Source organism: Pyrenophora tritici-repentis, chromosome 2 (assembly GCF_003171515.1).
Source record: "Pyrenophora tritici-repentis strain M4 chromosome 2, whole genome shotgun sequence".
Taxonomy (NCBI): domain Eukaryota; kingdom Fungi; phylum Ascomycota; class Dothideomycetes; order Pleosporales; family Pleosporaceae; genus Pyrenophora; species Pyrenophora tritici-repentis.
The window spans coordinates 2,043,696-2,063,814 of NC_089391.1; the positions used below are offsets into that span (position 1 = coordinate 2,043,696).

The 20,119-nt window shown below is 50.9% G+C and overlaps 6 protein-coding genes across 6 annotated transcripts; 4 read left to right on the forward strand and 2 right to left on the reverse strand.

The window, feature by feature from the left end:
• Nucleotides 1-1,651: 1,651 nt before the first annotated feature.
• On the forward strand, nt 1,652-2,750 carry PtrM4_062380 (PaaJ, Acetyl-CoA acetyltransferase; the record flags this gene model as incomplete). The annotated part of the gene is made up of 2 exons (XM_001932968.2): nt 1,652-2,354; nt 2,413-2,750. The coding sequence occupies 2 exons, from the start codon at nt 1,652-1,654 to the stop codon at nt 2,748-2,750; spliced, it is 1,041 nt and encodes a 346-aa protein (XP_001933003.2).
• Nucleotides 2,751-3,744: 994 nt separating this feature from the next.
• Nucleotides 3,745-7,172, reverse strand: PtrM4_062390 (Homeobox-KN multi-domain protein; the record flags this gene model as incomplete). The annotated part of the gene is made up of 6 exons (XM_001932969.1): nt 3,745-4,505; nt 4,561-4,969; nt 5,061-5,577; nt 5,687-6,098; nt 6,285-6,952; nt 7,054-7,172. 6 exons carry the CDS (start codon nt 7,170-7,172, stop codon nt 3,745-3,747), a joined length of 2,886 nt encoding a protein of 961 aa, XP_001933004.1.
• Nucleotides 7,173-9,191: 2,019 nt separating this feature from the next.
• PtrM4_062400 (uncharacterized protein) lies at nt 9,192-9,912 on the forward strand (the record flags this gene model as incomplete). Its single annotated transcript, XM_001932970.2, has 2 exons — nt 9,192-9,325; nt 9,375-9,912. The coding sequence occupies 2 exons, from the start codon at nt 9,192-9,194 to the stop codon at nt 9,910-9,912; spliced, it is 672 nt and encodes a 223-aa protein (XP_001933005.1).
• A 573-nt stretch (nt 9,913-10,485) lies between these two features.
• On the forward strand, nt 10,486-11,130 carry PtrM4_062410 (putative c2h2 finger domain protein; the record flags this gene model as incomplete). Its single annotated transcript, XM_001932971.2, has 1 exon — nt 10,486-11,130. The coding sequence occupies one exon, from the start codon at nt 10,486-10,488 to the stop codon at nt 11,128-11,130; it is 645 nt and encodes a 214-aa protein (XP_001933006.1).
• Nucleotides 11,131-11,727: 597 nt separating this feature from the next.
• On the forward strand, nt 11,728-12,550 carry PtrM4_062420 (Gst, Glutathione S-transferase; the record flags this gene model as incomplete). The annotated part of the gene is made up of 3 exons (XM_001932972.2): nt 11,728-11,895; nt 11,948-12,280; nt 12,329-12,550. The coding sequence occupies 3 exons, from the start codon at nt 11,728-11,730 to the stop codon at nt 12,548-12,550; spliced, it is 723 nt and encodes a 240-aa protein (XP_001933007.1).
• Nucleotides 12,551-13,071: 521 nt separating this feature from the next.
• Nucleotides 13,072-14,538, reverse strand: PtrM4_062430 (uncharacterized protein; the record flags this gene model as incomplete). The annotated part of the gene is made up of 4 exons (XM_001932973.2): nt 13,072-13,856; nt 13,903-13,987; nt 14,037-14,152; nt 14,199-14,538. The coding sequence occupies 4 exons, from the start codon at nt 14,536-14,538 to the stop codon at nt 13,072-13,074; spliced, it is 1,326 nt and encodes a 441-aa protein (XP_001933008.2).
• Between the last annotated feature and the right edge of the window lie 5,581 nt (nt 14,539-20,119).

Consider the following 20,119-nt stretch of genomic DNA (forward strand, 5'->3'; position numbering starts at 1 on the left):
GAGAATGAAGATATGAATAGAATAGGATTTTGACTCTGTGCAAGGTTGATGTTATTGGAAAGTGGTTGTCAAAGGCCGAAGTTGTTGAAGCTTGAGAGTGATGCTTGAGTGATGGTCTAATGGCCGTCTCTGGCTGTTCTTATAGATCCTAAGGGCCTCAAAGTAACTAAACGCGCCGATCATGCTTCCTGCCATTTCCGTGCTTCAGAGTGGCAAGCATTGCTAAGGAACATTGAGATTGTGTGCGATGCTACTACCCAAAGCAAGGTGCTTCCGCTCTCCGTGACATACTACTTGGCTGCAATCGCCCAAGCAGCATTCTTCTCCTTGTACAGACCGACGATATGGTCATGGGCACAGGGCTGTGGAAGACTGTAAGGCAGTTTCGAGTCCCATCCCTCCAATGTGGCACAGTAAACAACATGCCTAGCCAACTAAGTGTCGTGTGACAAACCTGACGCAGGGACAAATTCCTGTGCTTACATACAACGAAGTCTCTAGCAGCAAATAGCACAGTTACTTCTGCTGACACGGTAACAGAAGTAATTACTATGTGATACCTGGGTACGATATTACAAGAGATGAGAGCGTGGCTGAGCCAGGAACAATAACGCTGTGAGAAATGTTGCAGAACATGAGTACAACGAAACTGCGTTGTGAAAATCTGCTGCTAAGCATCGACATCACTTACATATACCATCATTACAGAACATGAGGCGGGTTATGCTTCCTCAGACCAGTCAAAAGCCGAGATCTGGGCGACTGTGTATGCCTCGTTGCATCAGCACCGAGTTTTTGTGTCATGACAAACGTGTGAGCTTTTGGGTAGCAGAAAGTGTGGGTCGTGTGCCAATGCTGGACATGAGGACACAATATAAGGGGTAGATTGAATTGTATGGACACTTTCATCACACATAAATCTTATTGAAGAAGGCGATGTAACATGCTGCGGAGCGAGGGTTATATTTGCAGAGATTATTGCCAAGAGAGTGGAGTGATGAAGCGTGGTTTCAAGGAGAGATGTTCGCGATACCGTTACAATATGACGAGAAGTAACATTACATGAAGCGAGGATAAGGTAAGAGGCACAGCACATACCAACCCAATACTCTTTAAGGTATCATCAAAGCACGTGGAGGAAGCGTGGCGGCTTAAGCCGGCCTGCACCGTGTACTGCCGAACCTCGGTCTTATTCTTAGAGAGGCATTTCTCCACATCCCGCCTGCCCGCAATCGTCTTGCCCGCGGGATTGTCGCCATGTGACAACCACACTTCAACTTGTTGGAGTCCTTCACAATCTACACATCCACAAATTTTAGGAAAATTGTTTCCAAATCATGTCATCTGCTGCAATCCGCACATCAATGAGGATGGCCTCGCGGCCTCAACAACGGCTCGCTAGCATCCAGCGACAGTTCAGTAGCTCATCACCACAAAGGAAGGAGGTTCGAGATGCATATATCATCAGCGCCAGCCGAACACCGACTGCAGTGGCAAGTACCTCTTTTATCACAGGATGCTTCAAATACTAACAATGGGCTAGTTCAATGGCAATTTCACGACCGTATCCGCGACACAGCTCGGCGCCACAGCCATCAAGTCCGCACTCGACAAGTCAAAAGTTCCCATTTCCTCGATAGATGCTGTGTACATGGGCAATGTACTCTCCGCAGGCGTCGGACAAGCGCCGGCACGTCAAGCTGCCATTTTCGCGGGCCTACCCACAAATATTGAGGCTACTACCATCAACAAAGTATGCGCATCAGGATTGAAGGCTGTGAACATTGCCGCTTCGACCATTGAACTTGGTCAGGCCGAAGCGCAGGTCGCGGGAGGAATGGAGAACATGACACGGGTACCGTACTATCTGAACAGGGCAAGCCAGCAGCCCGCATTCGGACACCAGAAGCTGCAGGACGGCTTAATCGCCGATGGTCTCTGGGATGTCTACAACCAAATCCACATGGGAAACTGCGCGGAGAACACTGCCAAGAAGTACCAGGTTTCGCGACAGGATCAGGACGACTACGCGATCGAGACATACAAGCGCGCGCAACAGGCATACAAGGACGGACTCTTCAAAGATGAGATTGTGCCAGTTACAGTCAAGTCGAAGAAGGGAGAAGTCGTCATTTCCGAAGATGAACAGTACAACAAGCTCAAGCTTGACAAGGTCGCGACTTTGAAGCCAGCCTTCGACAAGGGACCAGATGCTAGTGTTACAGCGGCAAACAGCTCGCCTCTCAGTGACGGCGCATCAGCACTGGTACTGGGAAGCAAGGAGATTGCCCAAAAGTATGGCAAGGACAGCCGCGTTCTCGCCAAGGTTGTAACCTACGCCGATGCATCTCTTGGTATGCTGCCCCTCTAATTTTTCTCTTTTTCTCGCGCACCACCACTAACTAAAATTAGACCCCATCGACTTCCCCGTTGCGCCTGCATCCTGCGTTGAGAAACTACTCAAGCAATCCGGCCTCTCAAAGAACGACATCTCCATCTGGGAGTTCAACGAAGCCTTTGCCGCCGTCATCAAAGCCAATGCAAAGATCCTTGGTCTCGGCACAGAGAATGTAAACCCAAGAGGTGGCGCTATCGCTCTCGGACACGCACTGGGTAGTTCTGGTAGCAGAATCTTGGTGACACTATTGCACCAGTTGGAAGTCGGACAGTATGGTGCTGCTGTCATCTGCAATGGCGGTGGTGCGGCATCAGGCATTATCGTGCAGCGGGTCGGCGCGGATCAGCTATAAAATGACGCGTGCCATGTTAATTAGTTGGGATATTCTAAAAAAAATGTAAAATAAATGATCCATATCATGTTTTCGTTTCCACAAATGTTCACGTGTCCGATGTGCAAAATCCCCTGTGCAGCCCACACACCACCGTAGTGTACCATCACCACCAACCAGCTCATATCACTCACTCACAACTTTACAACGCACCTACCTACCTATTATCAAAAAGTGCCTCTAGAAACGCATACTAGAGCAAAAAACAATCGACGTTGGCCAGATTCGAACTGACGCTCCCAAGGGAACAAGATTTCAAGTCTTGCGCGATAACCACTCTGCAAACACCTCATCGTTAGCCACACACACATTGAGGAAGGGGAAGGAAACGTACCCGCCACAACGCCTGCTCTGATTTTAATGGAGTATTTAACCGTTACGGGGGTTATATACGCGGTTGTAAGAGAGAGGAGGTAATAGGAATGAGAGAAGGTGGTGAGGTGAGAGAGGTAATGGGAAGGTAGGGTAAAGGAGGGCAGTATGAGGTAAGAAAAGTAGGGGAGGTGAGGTGATTGTGACATCACGATTGTAAGCAGGGTAATATGCTGTGTAAGTTAGGTTTAGTCTGTGGTGAGACATAGCGGTGTGGAGGTTGTGCTACATAGGTTTCTTAGGGTTGGGGGATGGAGAGTAAAGAGATGAGTGGGATGTAAAGGGTATGTGAAACTCTACAAGAGAAGAAGAGATTTGAAATAAGAGGGCAGAAACATGGAGTGAAAAGACAAAAAGTATGAGAAGGAAAACAAGATATCGTCTCTTCAGTGTGTTTAGGGGCAGAAATCTCATTGATTATTATCTAAGAACTCTAGACTGGCAAACTGTGAAGAACTTTTAATTCCTAAGTAGAGGTCTTTACTCTATCTAGCACCATCCTACTTTATACGCCGCGTGAAAAGAAAATTCATGTCATAGATCACATTATTCAGATATCGAAAATTCGACATCTCCGCCCATCTCAAAGATGGTCAAGACCAAGATTCATATCCAAATCCATATCCATATCCATCGTGAAATCCATGTCATCCCACGCCATAGCTGCAGCCCCCTCTGCCACCGCTGACATACCATCAACCCCAGAAGTGCCGGTCGGGATCGCAGAACTGTAATCTGCAGAGCTTGTCGCGTTCTGCAGGTCCTCTGGGAGTTCGTCCCACGAGGGGAAGTGAAAGTCTTGAATCGTAGTAGATTCGTCAGTAGTCGTGGAAGGCTGCTCGTTTACGGCCTGGAAAGACATGAGATCGTTGACGGTGGTGGTGACGAAAGGTGGTGCCATGCTTGCAGTCGCGTCGTTCAACCAATACCTCTTCTTCGGTGATCCAGCTGTCTTTGTAGCAAAGCCAAGTTCGCCCTGCTCGCCGAAACAGGGACCATTGGTACCGGCGGATATGCATACAAGTTCGGAGATGGGGTCGTATACGCCTAAGAGGTTTTCGGTGCTTGTCATGTTGGTTGCTGGAGCATACGAAGCTGGTGACGTGGGTGATCCGCTTAGTCCGGGGACGCTGTAGGGTGTCTGTCGTCCAGAAGAAAGCTGTCGTGTATGGTCCTGGATGAAATCCAATGAGCCAGAAAGAGAACACTCGAAAGATAATGCCCGTAGTGGATCATTATGGGGTATGTTGGTGCAGGCAAAGTTGTTGATGTTGAAGCTTGGGTCAAGGGCGGAGTTGGAGTGTAAGCCAAGATCTTCAAACACTTCGTGGGGTGCAGTGGTATCTATAGCATCGTTAGTACACAAACTATATAGAGCACCGGTTGTGGTGTGATATACCTTGTGATGAGGGCTGCGTGTCGATGCCGTGAGCTTTCTTGAACAGGTTAAGCCATTCAGGGTTGTCGGCAGAAGTCTGATTCCACGGATCGTTGTCGTCATACAGAATGCGACGCGATTCATTCTGCAACATCTCGTCGGTTACTGACCCAGCCCCATGCTTCTTGATATGTTCTCTCGCAAAGCGCCCCAGTCGCAGAGTGAGGATTTCCCAGCAGGTGGCGTTTGGGTTGGTCTCGGGCGACTCTGAAGTCGAAAAGTCCTTAGGTGTTGTGAGGACAATCGGGCCAACATTTGATGAGTCGCTTCCGTCTTGATATGCGACGGATAGATCATCTGTCGTGATATTCCCTGGGACGTTTGGTAAAAGGTACTCGAGATCTTTGCTTTCAATGTTTAAGTGAAGCTGCTATCATGGTGTCAGTTGAGTTATATTGTTTAGCATTGCAGTGCTTCTTGACCTTGCTAGAGTTCCGCGTATTTACTACAGTGGTACGTACCTTTAGGCTTGAGGAGTTGCTTGCTGAGAACGGGAAAGGTGATTTGCTCTCGTTGGCAATGAGATAAGGCGGCATGGCGTTGGTCACATGTATCGCAACATGGGGATCAAGGCCCCGGCAGCCTTTCCAATTCTTCATGCTCGCACCGTTTCGGAATTCTTTTGCAAGGTGATCTGTGCGATCCTGCCATTTATTAAAGTGCTTCCCGCAGAACCCGCAGCGTGATCTGATGTATTGGGCTTCAGACTTCCACGTTTCCATGCTGGCAGTCATCTTGCACCCATGCATGAGTCGTAAATGTTGGCGAAGGTGATCTTTCCGATAGAACGTTCGTGACTCAGGGCCCTTTTCGTAGCAAGCTGTGTGATTGTGTGTCGCCAAATGCTCGCTACTGGGGTCCAACTCGTCGCAGTATACACACTTGGGCTTCCCAGTGGCCTTGTCAGCCACTATCTCGCCAAGAGGTGCACACAACCACTTCTCCAGAGACAAATGAAGGCTCTTTTCGTGGCGAGACCTGCAATAGTTAGTAGTAATCTACTTGATCAGATGCTTTCAGAACCGACAAGTCACCTCGGATATTTGCAAAATCGAATGAAGAATGGGAATAGTGAGATGAAACATACCAGTCGTACTTGGACTTGAAGGTATCAGTGCAAAATGTGCATTGGAACATACGCTGTGTCTCCTCCGGGCTAGCTTTCGCTGCTCGGGTAGGAATTCGTCGACGCCTGCGCCTTTCCTTGGACTTGAGGCTGTTCATCGAGCCAAGAGAGTGTCGTGATCCGTACGAGTAAGCTGAGGGATGAGATCCGAGAGAGCCGGACGACATGTTTGTGAGGCGTGTCTCCAAGGAAGAAATCGAAGGCGCCTTGAACACGGAAAAGCTTCCAGTGCTGTCGTTGGAAGCATCTTTGCGGTAGCTACTGCTTAGGCTGGTAGATTCCGGTGGGTCAAAAGTTTCAATGGCGTGAGCGATAGCATTGAGAGGCGCAGGTTCGTTCTCAGGAGGAGAGTTTTTCCATCGTTCGAACGGATCTATCGAAAGTTAACCGAAACAATCCTGCTGTTTTGATACTGGTGTTTGAGATTGAACTCCAGTATCTATGTTGTGACACTCGACATCTAGACGATCGTTGTCCATACGGAAGGTTATGAACCTTCCAGCGGTCTTCGACGCAAGAGTCTTGTGTGATCGGCTGAAATCAGCCCCGGTATACGTACTCATGCTTTCCCAGGTCTTCCCTGCTGGAATATTGATAGCCCCAGTCGATGGCCGAATGCTGGGTGATGCACTCCGCTTCGGTCGAGCCTTCTGTCTTCGCCTCGTGTTCGCCATCCAGTTCGAGATTTGGTTCATCGAGAGGCCCGTCTGTTGCTGCAATGTCTCCTTTTCCTCTTCCGTTGGGTATGGGTGATCGATATGCATCAGTATCCAGTCTTTGAGGACCTTGACTGCAGCCCGTGGGAATCGAGCAGCGGCAGCACCTTTCTTGGGACCCTCGTCCCCACCATTCTCGTCTATGGGACCAACATGACCTAGTGATCGCATCTGTTTCTTGCCGGTTAGACCACCAAAGTGTCGCGTATCGTCTTCTGCCACAACATCTAGAGTATCCAGCGCAGTTCTCTGTTGCATTCCCGGCATCTTCTGCGGATCGCTGAAACTGCAGGGCCGAAATAAAGCATTGCATGGTGAGCATCCTGAATTGTTCGAGCCATTTTTGTTATAGATGAAGCATTCGAGAGATTTCGATCGGCAATACGCGCAAGGCTGGGTAGGCTTCTGATATCGTGGAAGCCAACTGCTAAAGTCGGTGTTGAAGTCTGTACTAGTGGCCTGTACATCCAAGTTCTTCATGAGAGATGCGGACTCTTGGTGCAATACATAGCTGGCTGATATTAGAATCTTGTAAAACCAATCGGACAAGGAAGAAGCAGCCCTCAGAGGGCTCCCCGGTAGTTGATTGGAGATGCTAGTCCAAGTGCTCACCTTTCGTCCAATAGCGCTCCCGAGGTATCAAGATTGATTTCTTTTGTCGTGTTGGGTATGCCCGTTTCCCCGAAATCGACGAAGTCGGCCATGTCGAAGGCTGCATTAGGCGTAGTCATGATGCCAGTTCACAATCATGCAAGCAACTCAGAATCGAACCGCTTGTCCGCCAATGGCGTGTGGAAGGTGGAAAGAAAAACTGCACGCCCTGTGGACAAATTTGACAGAAAGGCGTGAGATGTAGTTATGGATTGATGGATGCTAAGTAAGATCTACCGCTTGGACTCATGTTGGACTCATATCGAAGAAAGCACCACACACTTTCTACAGCCGCTAAACCTAATTCTGCAGAAATGTCGAGTTGAAGGGCGCAGTCCGTGCGGCCTGCAGGATCACATTAGCCAGACTTGCGCGTTGGGGGCTAGATGTGGGATAAAGAACGCGCTGATACCGCTGAGTCATTGAAGCAGCATCAAGCAGATGGCTTAGTGAGGCCGTTCAGATGCAACGTTCAGCAACATGCACTCATCCACAATGCACTCTATCCACGGTTCTTGCGCGTCTTGGAGTTAGAATCTTCTCGAGTTGCTGGGGAGGTCTGAAAGTTACGAAAAGTTACGCCAACTTCTTGAATATTACCGGGCGACTCCAAGCCAGTACCCACCAGCTGAAGCTGACAAACCCCACTTGACTTGGCTGCAAGGAGCACGATCCCAGCTAACTCCTTCCACTGCGCCTGCGACTAGCTGCGATTGGTTGTTGAGGAGCCAGAAGAGCGCAGACCATTCGGAATTTTGGGAGTGGGATGGGGTCGGGGTGGAGGCCGGAACGCGATGCGGAGGTTGCGAACTCGGCATCTGACCTTCCAAGGTTAGCCGCGTTCTAGATAGTCAGCTGACGATCGCAAAACACCGTCCGTCCGAGGACCTACAGGTGAGCTGTGAGAAATGCGACAATCGGAAGGAAGCTGGTATTAAGTCAGTCGCCGCCTTGTGACGTTTCATCCATCAAACCCCGATACCGCAAATCGATCATATGCGCATGCCCTGGATCGAGGGAGTTCCGAAGTGATGAACGAGATGTACATACATACCTTGCTATGTCAGATGAGCAGCGAAGAAGAAAAAGTAACACATGCTGATTGTGAAGTTGGCAAATGCATATCAAGAACACCGATCTTGTCGACCATCATGCTACGTTGTCTTTCCACGGATGGTCGTGGATCAATGCTAGATACAAGACTGGCAAGCTCGGTCCTTGATACCACATCCCTTCCCGGGAGGGTTCAGAGGCTACTAGCTCCCGATTGAAACTGCAGCATTCTTTTGCCAGCTGCAAGAGCACGCGCACATCTCATAAACACGTCGGTTCAATCAGATGACGTCGAGGCATGGTCTGAAGAAAGCCCGAGGCCGGCGCATCTCCTTTGGGCATTCATTCATCACTTGCACACCAGAACCTTGGACGCCTGCGATGATGCCCCAATTTCTCCATTTCGTTAACTTCACTGTACAGCTCGGATACGTTTGAGAATGAGACATAGACAGAGATATAACCTGGTGAATATCAAACATGCTGCTTGGATAGTCCATAGCACTAGCGGGCCATATCTGTGGAGGGGTCGCGCAAGGCTAGAAGCGAAGCTTGAACGGCGGGGAACATCCGACAAGAGTACATAACATCTAGCACGCACACTGTCCACCAACGACAGACCCCTATACCATAAGACGGTGAAGTATCCGCTTGACTTGTTCGTGGTTCTCGATCGATTTCTCGCATTACTAGATGCAAAGGCCTTGGCATGTCCCGAGGATGGCAGTCGGGCAGACCTTAGCGATGGTGCCAACTCATAACGCATGGAGTCGGTCCAATCCGTCAACTATTTCATAAGCCCAACGAGACTAGCTAATACGTACTGCTGGACTCCACAGTGCTCGTCATGTAACATGTCACTTGTCACCGCCCGTGCCTGATCATCCAAACCAGAGCTCCATCTCCATCTGTCTTATACCCGACAACACTCGAGACGCAGATCTCGTTTTATGCCCACGGCAAGCATCGAATAGTTCCTAAATAGTGTACGGCCCACTCTGGCCCTACTATGATTAGCTGTGGCTTTCCAAGTTGGTACTTATGAAATGGATGCAGCTCCAAACTGCGCCATCTGCAGTGCGCCGGCTGAATATGAATGTACCTGCGAATCTGAACGGCTTCAGATTGCCGTCAAGCAAGCAGAGCAGCGTGCTATGGATGAGCGGATGGCGGAGATACGGTACGATATGTACATATGCTATGCCAGAGAGGCGCTGACTGTTTTGCAGAGACTGGGTGATCAACCATGCTCGGCAGCACATTCTGAACGCATTCGAACGGTTGACATCGACACGCAAGCAGGCACATTCGGCATACCTTGCCTCCCTTCCCAACTACGAAGTTTACATGCGATACTCAGGTCACCCTCCAATTCATCCCATGTACGTTGCGACGCTCCAGACACAGATTGCAGAAGCACATTCGGAGCTCAAGCGGGGCATCGACGCGGACTGGCGAGCATCGGTCCTTCGCTATCCGGAGGTCTTGGACTACTTTTACAGCCTCATTGAACTCCGGCTACCCGACGACCACTCCCGGCAAGTAGTCGAACCACCGTTCGCGGCGGCTGGCTACGCAGACCGAGGTTATGGCGTCAAAGAGCAGATGCCGACCACGAAGAAGAAGAAGCGACGGGATAGAGAAGGGTCGGTACCGCAGGGAGGACATACGGCACTCAACAGAGTGATGCGTGGGCCCCCTCCTGTGCCCACACCGCCAGTACAACATGGAGCGTTCCCTCGACCACCGGGACCGTATCCATACTGAGAACATACGCACTTGATGCGGTTCGATACGATTACCCTTGGAAGTCACACCGGATACATGCAGTGGGACCAATATGAGCAGCATATGGCGGGCGTTGATACTTGTACATTTTTGGGGTGTTATGACTGGGCTATTACAAATTTGTCGCAATCTCCTCAGGCATAGCGAGGAGTATTCATTTCCGTGTCCCTTATTGTCGATTACAGTAGTCATTTAGTCATTATAGGTAGTCTGCATTTGAATGCAACAACATTCTCAATTCTATCAACAACTCCAATATCATGGCGGCGACTTTCACACTTTCCGAGCCCGCATGTGTCGGCATCGTCTTGTAAAGTTCGGCAACAACTGGCCATTGCCCAAAGCTCCACCGGGTCCGTGCGCCATGGCTCGGAAAGTCGAGCTCTCAGAAATTCAGAGTAGAAGCCAACAAACCCCCGACCCATCACCACCACCAATCGAACTTTCCGACATAACCGACGCACCTTCGCTGCTCTACTGGAAAAGCTCCGGGCCAAAAATACTACTCTCCACCCGAGGGCGCAAAGAGTGCGCTCCACAAGATCGCCCATCATGAGCGGCAAAGCAGGCGCATATGGCACGTCGGGCGGCGGCGACACTGACTTCAGGAAAACATGGGATCGCGACGAGATGGCGAAAAAGGCCAAGGACAGGGAGGCAAAGGAGCGCGACGAGGGCAAAGAGCGATATGAGGCAAAGCTGGCTGGCAAGACGTACAGGCGAAGGGCTTCGACACCCGACGATCTGAAGCAGACGGAGGCAAGGTCAGAGCGCATAGACTGGAGCAAGATGATTGGAAAGCAAACCCTCACATCAGCAGCAGCAGCTGTAGGCAAGAGGGGCCGCGGTGCAGGTGCATACTGTCAAGCCTGCGACCTCACATTCAAGGACAACATCCAGTACGTCGAGCATTTGAACAGCAAACAGCATTTGGTCGCGACCGGTCAATCAGGCGAAGTTCATCGCGCCACACTCCAGGAAGTGCGAGAGCGCCTGCGCTATCTCAAGCGCAAGCGAGATGAAGACAAGTTCCTCGAGGTCACAGATCTCGACGCAAGACTGGCAATGACCAAGGAGCAATTAGAGAAGGACGCAGAGGAGAAGAGGCGGCTGCGTAACGAAAAGCGCAGGGCGAAGAAGAAGACGGATGCCAACGCCATGGAGTGGAAGGTTGAGGGGGATGGCATAATCCGCTGAGCCCATTGCGATGATCGCATACGGACGAATAGTTCAGTTACGAGTCGGCTGGGCGAAGCTTTTGCGCTTCCCCTAGCCTGGCGATATCCCTTAGACACCACCAGAAGCAGTATACTTCTGACACGATCCTTACCGGATGCGCTCACTACATCTCCGACGTCCCACGAAGAACTTGTCGAGATTGAGCAGCATAAGCAGAAAACAGGGTGTCCTTGATGATATCTTTGTCACTATTGGCTACCAAGACATGCACATATAAGCGCAAAGGGCAGGCACACAGGGTTGCCTTAAATCCTGACAAATGGGCCCTCGTTCTGGTGATGAGAAGATGGGGTGCCGTGGCGGGATGTTTAACGCCGGAGGATTGACAATGGACGTACCCCACACATCGATATCCTGATGCATCAATTACACACCTGCATCCGAGGGGCTGATTTATAAGCTAGCCGACCGACTTCGCGAGCCCCGAGAACCCATTACTATAAATAAACAACTTTAGGTGCTCCCCGACCTCAACTCAATTCCAATCGCTTTTTGTTTGTGGTATAACGTCGATTTCATTCAACCCAAGAAACCATCTTCAATATTAACACAAGAATGGCGCAAGTCAACGGTAATGCCCCCAAAATCACTCTCTACACGAATCATCGCTGTCCATGGGCCCATCGCGCACACGTCGCTATCAAGGAGCTGGGATTGCCATATGAGGAGGTCATCATAGACCTGGACAAGCCAAGAGAGCTGTGGTATCTTGAAATCAATCCGGTACGACAACCCTCAGCCTCCACCAACTGAAGCATCACTGACACTTTTGCAGCGCGGCCTCGTCCCTGCAATTGATTTCAACGGCGAGATCATCACAGAGTCTGGTATTGTCGCAACATTCCTGGCAGATGCATACCCCTCGCACCTTCTTCCCACGGCTGGCACCCCGGAAGCTGCACTTAGCCGCGCGAAAATCAATTTCTTCGTTGATACCTGGTTCAGCAAGGCAAACAGCTACCTCTTCAAGATTCTCCTGGCAGCTTCAGAAGAGGACCAAGCGAAGATGAGCAAGGAGGTTGTGGATATAGTGGGCAAGGAAATTGAGCCTTTGTTGAAGGATGCAAAGCCGTTCTTCGGCGGCAGTGACAAGCCTACTCTAGCTGAGGTATGATAGTCACCAGGGACTCGAAGCTAAATGCTGACACACTGACAGGCTCTCACCGCGCCTTTCATCCTCCGGTACTACACGTTTTCGAAACGCGATGCCCTTCCAAAGTCAATCCTGTCCGGCTTCGACGCGCTGCCCAACTTCTCCAAATGGGCGGCTGAGGTCATTAAGCTGGACAGCGTGACCTACATTTGGAATGAAGAGGATGTTGTCACTACCACACTGCGAAAGGTGGCAAGTATGAAGGGACAGGCGGCTGCGAAGTGAGCTCGACAGTGTAGTCGCCACGAGTATGTGAAGGGATCGCTATCGCGGAGTTGGTGCGGTAGTTCTAGGCGGCTAATTGGGTCGACCGACTATGTCGGTACCACATACTGAGTGCATAACGAGAGTCACCAGGGAGTATACCTAGTCGCCACAGAACATGCAACAGCCATGTCAAGGTCATCTATGATCTTTTTCAACATTAATCCTAACGTACAAATACATTTGAGTACGACCTATGCCAATTCACTAAACGGGTGTGAACAGAAGAGAACTTGGTCTTGCGATGCGTTTTCTTCTTGCTGGAAATAATAAACGTTGCTTGAAGCCCTACCAAAACCGTTATTGCGCCTTACCCCCCATGGAACAAAGGAACTAGGCCAAATGCAAGTTGCTAAACGAGTGTGCCGACCATGAGCGCTGAAGAGGCCGCGAGACGTCATGCGTTGACGGGAGAGGGAAGCACCACCGGACAAGCTTTAGTCATCGACATCGTGATAATGGGAAGGTGGGGCTCACTGCGGTCAGATTGTAGAGCCATGACGCGTTCGCTTTGCTGGAGGCATTGTATCTTCTCCTCCACAGAGCGACAGCAACGCCTCGGCCGCGTCCATGTCGGCATAGCTGAGGTTATCAACGCCACCGGACACTTCGGAGCCATGTGCACTATCCACCGTCATCGCCGTTGGAGGGCGAGTGGCGGTTTCATTGATGGCATGATCGTAAAAGTTCACCTTGGAATGCGTCCGCTTCGTTCGAAAGCCTCCATACTGGTATTCGGAGGGTGCTGATGTCGGTGTAAGCAACCCTTGGGGTACATGCACATGCTGGCTCACAGGTGAGCTGATTATTGAAGAGTCGGCTGTGCGAGGAGAGTATGGTGATATCGGTCGATTTATTGGGGTGAAGCGAGTGCGAGGTGACACTTCGGGCGAACAGAGATACCTGTCTCTTCCCTCGGCATCGGATCCATATCCGCTCTCAATGTCCACAGGTCGTACACTTCGCTGCTTCACGACCTTCATACAGAGCGGCGGCGGGCCAAACCGCGACTTCGTCGTCTCTACTTGCGGCGACATCTCCACCCCATGGACCTTATATAACGGGCCGAGTTCCCGGAATCGGGCGGTTTCGCGTGCACAATACTGGACTATTGCTGGGTCGATGAGGAATTTTGCGAAGCATGGGTCATTTGGAGGCAAGCAGGTGGAGGGGAAATCGTCGCCGAAGACTGGTGTGAGTGCCCATCGGATGTCGTAACAGAATGTCGCTGCTATGGCTTTGGCCGCATGGTATGGCATCCAGTAGCCTACGGAACGTCAGCGGATTCCATCACCAAGGGAGTCTTCACCAACCTTGACACACCAGGGCTCCTCCAGTAATACTGTAGCTGATCTCCTTCAGCCCTGGGTTCTCTCTCAAAGCCTTGGCGGGTATTGTCTGCACCAGTCAGTCTTCCAACTACTCATCATGGCAAGCTCTTACTCACCTTTGAGTACTTGCATGACTTGAAAAAGGGTGTCATGCGAACGAGACCGACGTTGTAGTCCCAGACTACAACATATTCTTTGTCTTCACCAGGTCTCTTATAGGTGTACTGGAACACTAGTCGAGTTAGTATCGGGCTACAAACACGACGAGAAAGACCTACTTTCGAAGGCATCGCGCCCGGTCTTGTCCAGGAAGTCTTTCTTTTCACTGTTGTACGGAATGTGTCGGACACCCTTCTTGAAGATCTCGCCCAGCGGGTAGATCTGAAACTTGCGATGTTGGGCTAGCAGTTCCGGGTCATGTTGGTTCTCATAAGGGGCAAAATTTACAGTTCCAACGGTCCTGTTGCCGTCTGAGAAGATCGGGGCATCTTTCGGGATCTTTTGTCTCTTAGGAGCTGGGGCTGCAGCTACCGGATGGGAGGCTGGCGTTGGTGATTTCGATTCTCGTTGGTTATGACGGTCGCCACAGAATGGGTTCAACAAATGTGAGATCTTCATGTTACGGGCTGATTTGCACTCTGTTCTCGTCGGATGTTAGGCTCTTTGGAAGTTGTCACCAAGTACCGCTACTTGACAGGGACAGTAGACTTGAGGGCGCAAAGGTCTGGTGATAAAGTGAGACCAAGCTACGGTGAAACGAGAAAGCAGAGCAGTTGGGTGGCAGTGACGATGGGAAGAGCTGGACGTCCAGTGCGTTTGCGCAATGCTCACGAGGACGAGATGATCACTTTGATACTCTGACCAGTGAAGAAGTGGAGAGAGAGCCACCTCGCTTTATTGACCGACCTGAAAAGTGTCAGAGCCCCAGAAGAGAAGGATACGACGATGTTCACGACCTACGTAATGCTTGTTGTGTGCTCTTGATCGACAGTGCGGTTGACAGAAAGACGATGAGGAAACGTGCGGCTGCGTTGGCTCTGGTCCGAAATGAAAGGGCCCTGTTCGACAAACGGTATGATCCCGTGGCGGATAGGTGGGTCTTGCGTGGTGTCCAACGGATACTTTCGCTCGGCTATCGCAACAGTCCAGGTCTAACAGTGGCTATAACAAGCCAAGTCAGCAAAGATGAAAGAGGTGGGGTAGTATAAGTGTTTTTATTACCAAGACACGATGGAAATTAGTCCGAAGTGAGTAGTTTGTACGGGCTATGCTCGTTAGTGGATGGCTGGGGTGAGATCACTACAAAGCGACGGTCGACGCACTACAGGTCAAGCAAAAGTACATGTGTTGTACACCGTTCCCTTTAACGGATCGACTATTACCTTCACTTCGGCTCGCTAGTAGCTCATCTTGGCAGAGTGCATTGCCAAAGCTTGCCCAAGCGCCTTGCAGACGACGTCCGGTGTGTAAGTGGACGTGCTTGGGTTTCAGGCTGCACACTACATGGCTTGACAGGTTGCGAAGCGGCAGATCCACTAATTGGACCAAACGACTGTTACCGAACGCAAGTGCTGGGGTATGGACAATGCAATAGTGGAAGATGAATCGAGGGAATAGCGTAGTACGGCGTCAAACACTCCTCCCGCCTGAACCCTGCGTCCAGACCGGGGCATACACGCCATCTCCTTTGTTCGCGCAGTATATGGATCGGTGTCAATTAAAGCACCCCCAATAAGTTGGATGACGTGCCATTTCGCAGCGATGATGCAGTCCGCCAGCTACTGATAGCGTCATGGGAAAACGCCACGCTTCGGATTTTCGAATCGACAATTACACACAAAATCTTCCCAGTAAGGAATAGCCAACGGAACACACCGCCATCATTCTCGAAAGAAGCATTGTTAGCTGAAGTGATTTAACAATGGCACAGTATTAAGGTGTTTCCCTCTCACGCAAATGTGGCACCACGAAGCTTCAGTCGGTCTTTACTATCCGTCAGCAGTACTCTTCCTCTCGGTCTCTCTCAAGAGGCCATGCCTGCATGTCAAGCACCCAGGTGGACGGCATAAAGAACGAATCGGTACGATGTTTACCTGCAGCTTCCCGTGGGCGTACGATGCACGGTCTTCTTGGCCTTTGGTGCAAACGTGGCCCATTTTTTGCGTCTCCCGGACACCCGCACAATTGCACGCTCAGCGCAATAGTCCATTGGTGTAGAGACTGTCGGTGTGTGATATCAGCCTTGTTCCCGTTGGCGATACTCGAGGTATCCATCCCAGGCCCCGGCTTGCATGTCTCTCCGTCACATCGAAGTGCCTTTGGGTATGGCGCAGCGGGCATAGAATTTGGGCAGACCATGACTCCTATATCACAGTGAAACATGGCGCCCTCTAATGCAAGCCCCTTCACCTGTTTGCAAACGAAGTTTTCCAAGCCGAACTTTCACTTGATTTGTATCTCACCGGACGCTGATCAACAAAGGGTCCTCTCCCATTCACACAAATATGCGGTTGGACCGACGGTGGGTCGGTTCATTGAGAAAGGCGGTGTTTATGTTTCAGTACAGACCGCTCAAAGACAACAAAGGCCAAGCTGCAGCTTTGGCTGCCACAACCCGTGACGGCTGATTGAGCAGAGGTTTTCTCCAGACCCTTCTGGAGCCTTGGGACTTTATACCTGGCGAATCGGTACCTGCATGCAAAATACCTTGGTTACTCGCTGTTAGATCCGCTGTCACTGTGCGTTGCCGGCGGTGGGGGATTCGAACAACTCACACTGCGTCCCGGTCAAAGCAGACGCCTTGGTGAACCCATCTCCAGAATCCTTGGAAGCACCAGATTCTATTGGTCAAAAACCTGGTCTTTCGAGACTTTGGGTCACCCGCACAGCGCCAGGAAAAGGAGGAGATGCGCGCTCGCCATCGATCATCGTGCATGCACGCCGACTCTTCCGCTTCCGCCAGTTACACCGAAGCCATGAATGCGGAATGTATGCTGAGGTAGCATGGAACATGGAACAACCGGGTAGATACCACTGTGGTGCAAACAGGAGACTCAGCCGAGGAACGAGATCATCAGAGGCAAAACCAACGATGACGCCCTATTCCCATGTGTCCTCAGTTTCGAGTCCAAGACTTTTGTCTACATCATGGAAAAGCTAAACAATCTCGTGATCTACTGATCCAGGTGTGACTGACGAGCTCATTGGGTCAGTCTCAGCCAACTCCTTTAACTTAAGCGCCACATAGGGCAGATTATCATGGGGCAGTATGGACTGGTGAAGCACTGAAACTTCGCTAATACTGTATCGCATAAGCTTCTTCTGGGCAGCGAAGGGGTCGAGACCTCGTCAAGTTCAGGCGAGAAGCTTATCCGTGCGCCTGTACGCACCGAGTAGTCTACGATAGATCTGCGATAGACTCTGGCCTGTCTGACGTATACGAAAGCCGTAACTCCTCTAGGCTTGAGTATCTCAGCTACCCTCTGATGGGATGATTCTCACGACAGAGGCGACATGACGGAAATGACTTCATGCACGGAGATGGTGTGATTTGTCGCATACTCTTTACACAACACACCCGATGCTCATCTAGGACACGTTAGTTAACCCGCCTAAGCCAGGCCAGAGAGAAGAGCTGTGCATTCGAATGGCGTAAAAGTGTGCGCTACGCCAGTGCCCATGCGAACGCACTCATAAATTTTAAGCCTTCTGCTCCAGTCGCACTCCTCGAGCTCTGTTTTTGGACAAAATGTCATTGCAGCGTGGACGATTTATTTGTCACATATTGGCAGCACACACCCCTCCTTTTTGGAATTGCATCAATAACACGACGCTGCCCAGGTGCCCCGCTCATTTCTTAGACTGAACATGTCTTCACGAGCGTGCCACAACGTCGCAGCAAGCGCAGAAGCTATGCCCACAACATCCCAAGGCTATCTCACGACATGGCCGGCCATACATCCGAAGTCGAATAGTACCCCGCTACCTCAGTTACGACATATCGTGTGACGAAGTTGTCAAAATCTCCGTCCCTCGTGCCCGTCGGGTGACGCGTCGAGACGTGTCCCACTCATGTCAACGAGATGGTGTTTGGAGCATGGCCAGGGCTGCCCCACTAAGCCGCTCTTGCACCACTGCCTCGCCGTCGCCTCGTCGCGTTTATAGCATGACAGTTTGGTGGTTGCGCTCGGTAGTGCCCTCACAGTGGAAGCGGGAATCGGCAGGGGTGACCCACGCTGCGTAGCCGTATAGAGGCACCGTGTCCGGCCAAGATATCAACAACAACTGCGAACAAGCGTTACGAGTGACGAATCTTGGGACACACAACGTCCTGCAAGAGCGTTCTGGAGGCATGCAAGAGTCGAGGGAGAGCGACTCGTCTTCCAAAGTAGGTGCTGACTGACAGCTGCGGTGATGCAATCAAGCTTTGTGGCGCTTTTCACACGGTAGGACGAAACTATACCAGCACCTGAGCAGCAGGCACTTGTTCGAGCAGAGCAGCAGAGCCATGCGCAGATCATCCAAAGCCGCCCCGTTCTTCTCGCATTGCACGGCCGAATTTGTCATGGTGCGTTGAACCAAGAGACCGACACTTCCATGTCCCAAGTACAACAAACAGCCCTTGCCCCACCCGCTGGTGGACGTGCAACCTCCACGATAGGTAACCGACACCACTGTCGGCCTTCTAGACCCCGTCATACAGCTACTGAGCACTCCAACGTCACGACCGCCTGCCGATCTCAAATCTTCAGATGCAAGAGACTAACATAGTGCCCGCGAGATGGCCGCGCCACTGACCTGGAAACCCACTGGATTGTACAAGAGACAGGCTGTCCGCTCCCGCCCCCCAAGCGAAGCCCATTACCCTCTTGGCTTCATCTCTGTGGAAGTGTCCAGAGAGCCGTTCGGCATATGCAGGGAACTTGCATGCACACCCTTGCTTGGCACTCGAAGAGAAACGATCCCAGGGCTTGCTCCGGGTCAGATGCGCAAATTGGGGCCCAGTACCACAATGGGTTAGCCTTTGTTGACAGGTACCACTAGCAAGATTTGACATGTTCCTGACAGTCTTGACAGGTGTCACGGTGCGAGTCTTTTTAAGGGGGTGGGGAGCGCAACAAAACCGTTGGACAGGAGCCACAATGTGTGAGCGGATTAGGCAAGGTATGCCTCACTTCTCTTCTTTTCTCGTCCATTCACAAACACTCCCAACTATCCCCACTTCTCTTTTAACCGAAGATTGGATTTCCCTTTTGTATCTTTTCTCACACTTTCAGCCCGAACGAGCGGTTGCCCAATGTGTTTTCCCTTTTTAACAACAAATCTCTCTATTTGTCATTCTTTTTTTCCCTATTCTCACTCTCTCCTCGCGGTTGTATCCCCCGGATAGCCAGCACATCATGTTGCACATGGCAGTGAAGGTGGGCGCCGCAGCAGCTTAGACTGAGGCTGTTCGCCGTCTCTGCTGCTCCGCCTCCTATCCCAACATTGATTCCCCAAGTACCGAGATCAGAAAATGATGCCCGTTTACACTCCAAGCCTCCGTACTGGGTTCATGTAGGTATCCTCCCTCGTCCGGTACCCGCAAAGGCAAAGTGGACCTCAATGACGCGACAACCACCATTACTACCCCAGTCATATTCTTTTTCGCACTAACAAGGCACACCCGTTTCCCATAGCCCCACGCCGCGTGTTTTTTCTCTATTTCTCTCGCCTGCTTCCCAACGTGGCCCGCCAACGATGCAACCACGCACTGAGTTGATGTGGTGGTGGGGACGATGCTTGCCGAACACCCCGGTACTGTCATCGCCCGCGTTGTCTGCGGACTGATGGACCGGGATGGTGTAATCTCAGCCTATCGCTTGTGTTTCTTGCTGCTTATACGTTAAGCAGATTTGGAATTATGGTCGTGGGCTAGTGTGTTGGGTGGCTAGGTAGGTGAGTAGGGTACGTTTGTGAGTAAAGCGCCGAGTATGTGTGTATCTAGTATGATCTCACGACTTATGAATGTCTTCCTAGATCTAAGGTAGGTAGTCTGGTATACTTTCCTAGGTTGGAGTACAGTCATCATTTGGATAGCGTCTTGTCTAGGGTTCCTCATGGTTGGAATTGTATTACGACGAGATAACAATCCAGTTTTATCATATAGAATCAGCTAAATGATACCTTGTCAGAGGTAGCTATGAAAGATTCAATCTAC